This window comes from Carcharhinus amblyrhynchos, unplaced genomic scaffold (genome assembly GCF_965287045.1).
Source record: "Carcharhinus amblyrhynchos unplaced genomic scaffold, sCarAmb.v2.hapA scaffold_925, whole genome shotgun sequence".
In the NCBI taxonomy this organism is placed as follows: Eukaryota; Metazoa; Chordata; class Chondrichthyes; order Carcharhiniformes; family Carcharhinidae; genus Carcharhinus; species Carcharhinus amblyrhynchos.
In genome coordinates this window covers 45001-53357 of record NW_027650665.1, presented here as the reverse complement: position 1 = coordinate 53357, position 8357 = coordinate 45001, and the positions used below count along the sequence as shown (strand labels likewise).

Below are 8357 nucleotides of genomic sequence, written 5' to 3'. Positions count from 1 at the left end.
GTTACTTCTGCTCCCGACGCCCAGATGATGACCATACCGCGGGCATCGCTGGAGGCCAGCAAACTCTCGTCACAGTTGAAGCTGACATCCAACACGGCAGCACTGTGTCCCTGCAGCTTGTTCACAATAGCCCTGGTCGCTCGCTCAACATCAAAGAAATAGACACACATATCCTCACTGCCAGTGACTGAGGGAGAGACACAGAGAGAGAGAGAGAGAGTTAGAGAGAGGGTGAGAGACCGAGTGTTAGAGAGTGGATAGAGAGAGAGACAGAGAGAGAAGGGGGGAAGAAGAGAGAGGGGAGGGGAAGAGAGAGGGGAGGGGAAGAGAGAGGGGAGGGGAAGAGAGAGGGGAGGGAAGAGAGAGGGAGGGGAAGAGAGAGGGGAGGGGAAGAGAGGGGGAGGGGAAGAGAGAGGGGAGGGGAAGAGAGAGGGGAGGGGAAGAGAGAGGGGAGGGGAAGAGAGAGGGGAGGGGAAGAGAGAGGGGAGGGGAAGAGAGAGGGGAGGGGAAGAGAGAGGGGAGGGGAAGAGAGAGGGGAGGGGAAGAGAGAGGGGAGGGGAAGAGAGAGGGGAGGGGAAGAGAGAGGGGAGGGGAAGAGAGAGGGGAGGGGAAGAGAGAGGGGAGGGGAAGAGAGAGGGGAGGGGAAGAGAGAGGGGAGGGGAAGAGAGAGGGGAGGGGAAGAGAGAGGGGAGGGGAAGAGAGAGGGGAGGGGAGAGAGAGGGGAGGGGAAGAGAGAGGGGAGGGGAAGAGAGAGGGGAGGGGAAGAGAGAGGGGAGGGGAGGGGAAGAGAGAGGGGAGGGGAAGAGGAGGGGAGGGAGGGGAAGAGAGAGGGGAGGGGAAGAGAGAGGGGAGGGGAAGAGAGAGGGGAGGGGAAGAGAGAGGGGAGGGGAAGAGAGAGGGGAGGGGAAGAGAGAGGGGAGGGGAAGAGAGAGGGGAGGGAAGAGAGAGGGGAGGGGAAGAGAGAGGGGAGGGGAAGAGAGAGGGAGGGGAAGAGAGAGGGGAGGGAAGAGAGAGGGGAGGGGAGGGGAAGAGAGAGGGGAGGGGAGGGGAGAGAGAGGGGAGGGGAGGGGAAGAGAGAGGGGAGGGGAGGAAGAGAGAGGGGAGGGGAGGGGAAGAGAGAGGGAGGGGAAGAGAGAGGGGAGGGGAAGAGAGAGGGGAGGGGAAGAGAGAGGGGAGGGGAAGAGAGAGGGGGTCAACAGAGTTGGGGGAGAGTGGAGGGAGGGAGAGAGGGAGTGAGACAGGGTGTTAGAGAGACAGATGGAACAGTTGCGATTCCTCACGGCGTCAGATACAGAGTAAAGCTCCCTCTACACTGTCCCCATCAAACACTCCCAGGGCAGGGACAGCACGGGGTTAGATACAGAGTAAAGCTCCCTCTACACTGTCCCCCCATCAACACTCCCAGGCCAGGTACAGCACGGGGTAGATACAGAGGAAAGTTTGAAGACACGTAGCTGTTGTGTGATTTGGTAAGTGAGGAGAGTTCTCACCGACACAGGCTCCTTGGCGGAACGACATCAGGGGACAGAAGATACTGTGCACGGGATTGGAGTTCTGCTGAATCTCAAATGTCCTCTTCAGCTGCAGTGTTCCTTCATTATCCACCACCCTATTAACACACAAACCTTACACTGAGAACACCCAGCACACTAACACAGGCTTCAACCCTGCCTCACCCCCTCACTGTCCCCATCGCATACACCCAGACACACACACACAGGCACGCACACACACAGGCACGCACATGCAGACACAGACAGGCACGTGCACACACGCACCCGTGCATACGAAGACGCACACAGTCATGTGCACACACAATGGCACACACACACACGCAGACACACACACAGCCACGCACACACCCAGACACACACACAGCCACGCACACACATGCAGACACATGCACAGGCATGCACACACACGCAGACGCACACACAGGTGCATGTGCATATGAAGATGCACACATAGTCATGTGCGCAGACACATGCATGCGCACACACACGCGTGCACAGAGACATCCACAGACGCACCCACAGGCACTCCGACACGTGGGCACTCACTGACGTGGGCACTCGTAGACACATGTGCACTGACACACCCGCAGATATGCACAGACGCACTCACAGACAGAGCTCTTTACACAGCGAGGTACAAGCTGCTTGTGTACCTGTAGAGCAGCAGTTTGTTGACACAGGCGTTTACCAGCAGGGAGGGATCCCGAGCTTCCCGGCTGATCCAGGACCGTGCTGAGATACTGGTTATTGAGCTGCCCTCACTAACCACCAGGCGCTTTGCTTTGGTCAGTTTACCTGGGAACAGACACAGCAGTCCGATTAAAGGTACACAGCACAGGAAGAGGCCCTTCAGCCCATCAAGTTCCAGACTCTTACTACCCCCTGATTTCCCCTCTAAATCTCCTGCTCCTTCCCTTAAGTCTCTGCCCTCTGGTTAGTGACCCCTGTGCTAAGGGGAGAAGTTTCTTCCCACCCACCCTATCGATGTCCCTCATAACTTCATACACCTCGATCCGATCCCCCCCCCTCCCCCTTCTCTGCTGCAGGGGAAACGAGCCCAGCCTAACCAGCCTGTCTTCACAGCTGAAACACTGCAGTCCAGGCAGCATCCTGGGGAATCTCCTCTGCATCCTCCCCCAGTGCAATCACACACCTCCGAGGACAGGCATTCCACAACTGCGCTGAAAATAACCCGCTAACACTCCTCTGGAATCAACCCCTAATAATTCATTTCTCTAAATGTCAGCAAATTCACTGAACTATAAATCCCATCTAACTATTAACTATTCTCAAATAAAACAGGATTCTAATGGAATGCTGTTCAAGTAATAAATTTCCACTCAATAACAGAATAGAATTTAGTCACTCTCTAAATTACGAGCAGGTTTTGTCTCTTCTGGAATATTCTGGGCCTTCTCTGATTCTTCTGTCTGGAACTTCTTTCTTCTTTAGTATCTTTGCTATCTTTCTTAAGACGGAGATGAAGCTATGAGAGCCAGCGATTCGCTCTCGAGCTGTTCACTCTCTGGCAGAGCGATTCGCTCTCGAGCTGTTCACTCTCTGGCAGTTGCTCTTCCCTCTGCCCCACTGTCCCTTTCTACTGTACCCGTGAAGACGCATCAATTTTCCCACAACAGGCTCGGTCTAGGCTGTCAAAGCCATCAGATTTAAATGTAATGGGTTTTTTCTAAGTGTCTGATTTCAGATTGATTGGCTCAATTGAAAAGCCTGTTGTCTTGGTAACCCTGCTGCTTGGCCGTTTGATACTAATATTTCAGTCTGGGCTCTCTGTGTACTTGCTTTTTAAATCTCTCAGCACAGAATAATCACCACCTTGGATTGTCCTCCCGAGTGCATCACCAGACTTATCCGGATCGACAGAGACAGAGAGTTGGGGGACAGGGGGACGGGACGGACAGGGGGAGGGGGCGGAGGGTGGCAGGGAGGGAGCGACGGGGCAGAGGGAGGGGGGAGGGAGGGACGGGGCAGAGGGAGGGGGGAGGGAGGGACGGGGCAGAGGGAGGGGGGAGGGAGGGACGGGGCAGAGGGAGGGGGGAGGGAGGGACGGGGCAGAGGGAGGGGGGAGGGAGGGACGGGGCAGAGGGAGGGGGGAGGGAGGGACGGGGCAGAGGGAGGGGGGAGGGAGGGAGTGGGGAGGGAGGGAGGGACGGGGCAGAGGGAGGGGGAGGGAGGGACGGGGCAGAGGGAGGGGGAGGGAGGGACGGGGCAGAGGGAGGGGGAGGGAGGGACGGGGCAGAGGGAGGGGGAGGGAGGGACGGGGCAGAGGGAGGGGGAGGGAGGGACGGGGCAGAGGGAGGGGGAGGGAGGGACGGGGCAGAGGGAGGGGGAGGGAGGGACGGGGCAGAGGGAGGGGGAGGGAGGGACGGGGCAGAGGGAGGGGGAGGGAGGGACGGGGCAGAGGGAGGGGGAGGGAGGGACGGGGCAGAGGGAGGGGGAGGGAGGGACGGGGCAGAGGGAGGGGGAGGGAGGGACGGGGCAGAGGGAGGGGGAGGGAGGGACGGGGCAGAGGGAGGGGGAGGGAGGGACGGGGCAGAGGGAGGGGGAGGAGGGACGGGGCAGAGGGAGGGGGAGGGAGGGACGGGGCAGAGGGAGGGGGAGGGAGGGACGGGGCAGAGGGAGGGGGAGGGAGGGACGGGGCAGAGGGAGGGGGAGGGAGGGACGGGGCAGAGGGAGGGGGAGGGAGGGACGGGCAGAGGGAGGGGGAGGGAGGGACGGGGCAGAGGGAGGGGGAGGGAGGGACGGGGCAGAGGGAGGGGGGAGGGAGGGACGGGGCAGAGGGAGGGGGAAGGAGGGACGGGGCAGAGGGAGGGGGAAGGAGGGACGGGGCAGAGGGAGGGGGAGGGAGGGACGGGGCAGAGGGAGGGGGAGGGAGGGACGGGGCAGAGGGAGGGGGAGGGAGGGACGGGGCAGAGGGAGGGGGAGGGAGGGACGGGGCAGAGGGACGGAGCGGAGGGACGGGGGAGGGAGGGACGGGGTGGGCGGAGGGAGGGAGGGAGGGAGGGACGGGGCGGAGGGAGGGACGGGGCGGGGGGAGGGAGGGACGGGGCGGGGGAGGGAGGGACGGGGCAGGGAGGGAGGGAGGAAGGGACGGGGCAGGGAGGGAGGGAGGGAGGGACGGGGCGGGGGGGAGGGAGGGAGGGACGGGGCGGGGGGGAGGGAGGGAGGGACGGGGCGGGGGGGAGGGAGGGAGGGAGGGACGGGGCGGAGGGAGGGAGGGAGGGAGGGACGGGGCAGAGGGAGGTGGGGAGGGAGGGAACATGGTGAGAGAGAAGTGGGGTAAACAGAGATATGGGGGTAAAGGAGGAAGGGATGGGGCCACATGATGGGAAGAGGAGTGGGGGGCAGAGTCAGGACCAGAGGGTTGGCGGGGTGGTGGCGATACAGAGATGCAACTTACCCTGCAATACTGGGGTGGATTGGAGGGGGAATGGGGGGAAGCACTCGGAGCCGCACAGCAAGATCCCAGCATGTACCTGTGGCCATGTCGAAGAGGAAGGAGAAGATGCTGCCGCGATCATCACCGGCCCAGAGGATTCTCCCCGGGGAATCGAAGGAGAGCGAGAGCACACGGCCAGTCAGCTTACTGGATCCTCCCTTCACCTTCTTCCCAGTGGAAATGTTCATTACATGAACATTCTGTTTGTTATTCCCAACCTGAGTTATTCCCAACCTGAGGCAGACCAGAGAGAGACAACATAACCAGATTCCTGTACAAAGCCTGCCACTTCCTCGGGACCGACCCTCCCACAGTGCGGCGCTCCCTCAGCACTGACCCTCCCACAGCGCGGCGCTCCCTCAGCACTGACCCTCCCACAGTGCGGCGCTCCCTCAGCACTGACCCTCCCACAGTGCGGCGCTCCCTCAGCACTGACCCTCCCACAGTGCGGCGCTCCCTCGGCACTGACCCTCCCACAGTGCGGCGCTTCCTCAGCACTGACCCTCCCACAGTGCGGCGCTCCCTCAGCACTGACCCTCCCACAGTGCGGCACTCCCTCAGCACTGACCCTCCCACAGTGCGGCGCTCCGCTCTGCCCCCCCCCCCCCCACCCCCTGCACTCACCACGGTCAGGTTGTTGTTCATGGGTTGGAACGGGCAGCAGAGGAGTTCGGAGCAGTCGGGGTCGGGGATTTCACGGATACATTTGCCGTCCTCCGTGGCCCAGATCCTCATGGTGGCGTCTTGTGAGGTGGTGACGATGATGTCATTGGACAGGGACCAGGCGAAATCGGTGACGCCACGGCTGTGCCCCCGCAGCACCCGCAGCACCGCTGGAGGAGTGGGTACCAACTGGAAGATGGAGACAGTGCCATCCAGCGAGCAGCAGGCCAGCCGGTTCTTGTCATCGTTGGCGAACTGCACCTTGGGGCACTGCACGGGAAAGGGGGCAGAGAAACAGGATTCATTTCAACACCGGCATAAACCAAAGGTCAGGAATGCCACAAAGAACAGCAAGACATTGAACATTGGCCCAGTGGGATTATCACTAGATTATAATTCAGAAACTCAGTGAATGTTCTGGGGACCCGGATTCCAATCCCACCACGGCAGATGGTGGAATTTAAATTCAATAAAAAATATCTGGAATTAAGAATCTACTGATGGCCCATTGTCGGAAAAACCCATCTGGTTCCTTTAGGGAAGGAAATCTGCCGTCCTTACCCCGGTCTGGCCTACATGTGACTCCAGAGACACAGCACTGTGGGTGACTCTCAACTGCCTCCGAGGGGTAACTAGGGATGGGTAATAAATACTGACCCAGACAGCGATACCCAGGTCCCAGGATGAATTTAAAAGCTGATTTAGACAGGGAAGGTGGTTCAGAAGAACTTCCCCAGTTCTTTTTATTGCCAGGCCTGGGCCTCACCTGCTTCATCCACGTGCTGATCAAAGATGTGGTACATCCCCGCAAAGGCATAGTTCTCACTCAGGGTGGTGTCGCCCGCCATGGCCCTGCTCGCCTCCGCCACTGAGGTGGCACCACACTGCCCGGCGATCTGGCACAGAGAGAGAGAGAGACAGAGATGGAGAGAGACAGACAGACAGAGAGAGACAGACAGACAGACAGAGAGAGAGAGGCAGACAGACAGAGAGAGAAACAGACAGACAGACAGACAGAGAGACAGAGACAGGGGGAGACGGAGAGACGGAGAGACGGAGAGAGAGAGGGAGAGACGGAGAGACGGGAGAGAGGGGGAGACGGAGAGAGGGGGAGACGGAGAGAGGGGGAGACGGAGAGAGGGGGAGACGGAGAGAGGGGGAGACGGAGAGAGGGGAGACGGAGAGAGGGGGAGACGGAGAGAGGGGGAGACGGAGAGAGGGGGAGACGGAGAGAGGGGGAGACGGAGAGAGGGGGAGACGGAGAGAGGGGGAGACGGAGAGAGGGGGAGACGGAGAGAGGGGGAGACGGAGAGAGGGGGAGACGGAGAGAGGGGGAGACGGAGAGAGGGGAGACGGAGAGAGGGGAGACGGAGAGAGGGGGAGACGGAGAGAGGGGGAGACGGAGAGAGGGGGAGACGGAGAGAGGGGGAGACGGAGAGAGGGGAGACGGAGAGAGGGGGAGACGGAGAGAGGGGGAGACGGAGAGAGGGGGAGACGGAGAGAGGGGGAGACGGAGAGAGGGGGAGACGGGAGAGAGGGGAGACGGAGAGAGGGGGAGACGGGAGAGAGGGGGAGACGGAGAGAGGGGAGACGGAGAGAGGGGGAGACGGAGAGAGGGGGACGGAGAGAGGGGGAGACGGAGAGAGGGGGAGACGGAGAGAGGGGGAGACGGAGAGAGGGGGAGACGGAGAGAGGGGGAGACGGAGAGAGGGGGAGACGGAGAGAGGGGGAGACGGAGAGAGGGGGAGACGGAGAGAGGGGGAGACGGAGAGAGGGGGAGGACGGAGAGAGGGGGAGACGGAGAGAGGGGAGAGAGGGGGAGACGGAGAGAGGGGGAGACGGAGAGAGGGGGAGACGGAGAGAGGGGGAGACGGAGAGAGGGGGAGACGGAGAGAGGGGGAGACGGAGAGAGGGGAGACGGAGAGAGGGGGAGACGGAGAGAGGGGGAGACGGAGAGAGGGGGAGACGGAGAGAGGGGGAGACGGAGAGAGGGGGAGACGGAGAAGAGGGGGAGACGGAGAGAGGGGGAGACGGAGAGAGGGGAGACGGAGAGAGGGGAGACGGAGAGAGGGGGAGAGAGGGGGAGACGGAGAGAGGGGGAGACGGAGAGAGGGGGAGACGAGAGAGGGGGAGACGGAGAGAGGGGGAGACGGAGAGAGGGGGAGACGGAGAAGGGGGAGACGGAGAGAGGGGGAGACGGAGAGAGGGGGAGACGGAAGAGAGGGAGAGACGGAGAGAGGGAGAGACGGAGAGAGGGAGAGAGGGAGAGATGGAGAGAGGGAGAGACGGAGAGAGGGAGAGAGGGAGAGAGGGAGAGAGGGAGAGACGGAGAGGGAGAGACAGAGAGATAGAGAGACAGAGACAGAGGCAAAGAGAGAGAGAGAGAGACATAAGAGACAGGCTTACAATGCTCAGGATAGGGAGGAAGGTTTTTCCTACGCAGAGTTTTCCTCAAGTCATCAAAATATGTTCATTTAAAAAATATGAGAACTGGGATCAGGAGAAGGCCATTCAGCCCCTCGAGCCTGCTCCGCCATTTCACACAACCGTGGCCAACATCAGCGAGGGCCTAACCTCCAGCTGCATCTTTTTAAAATCTTTTTTTATTTATTAGCGCCACAAGTAGCTTCCATTAACGCTGCAATGAAGTTGTTGTGAAAATCCCCGAGTCGCCCACACTCTGGTGCCTGTTTGGGTTACACTGAGGGAGAATTTAGCGTGGC

The 8357-nt window shown here is 60.8% G+C and overlaps 1 protein-coding gene across 1 annotated transcript in view; it reads right to left on the bottom strand.

Moving 5' to 3' along the window:
• Positions 1–18: 18 nt before the first annotated feature.
• Positions 19–8357, bottom strand: part of LOC145340318 (WD repeat-containing protein 13-like) — a gene marked incomplete at its 3' end in the record, with an annotated part of 21833 nt that continues 13494 nt past the window's right edge. Inside the window, 7 exon segments of the mRNA XM_080184768.1 lie at positions 19–187; positions 1491–1609; positions 2168–2309; positions 5009–5189; positions 5596–5904; positions 6396–6508; positions 6511–6530. Of these exon segments, the coding sequence (XP_080040894.1) occupies positions 19–187; positions 1491–1609; positions 2168–2309; positions 5009–5189; positions 5596–5904; positions 6396–6508; positions 6511–6530 (1053 nt within the window).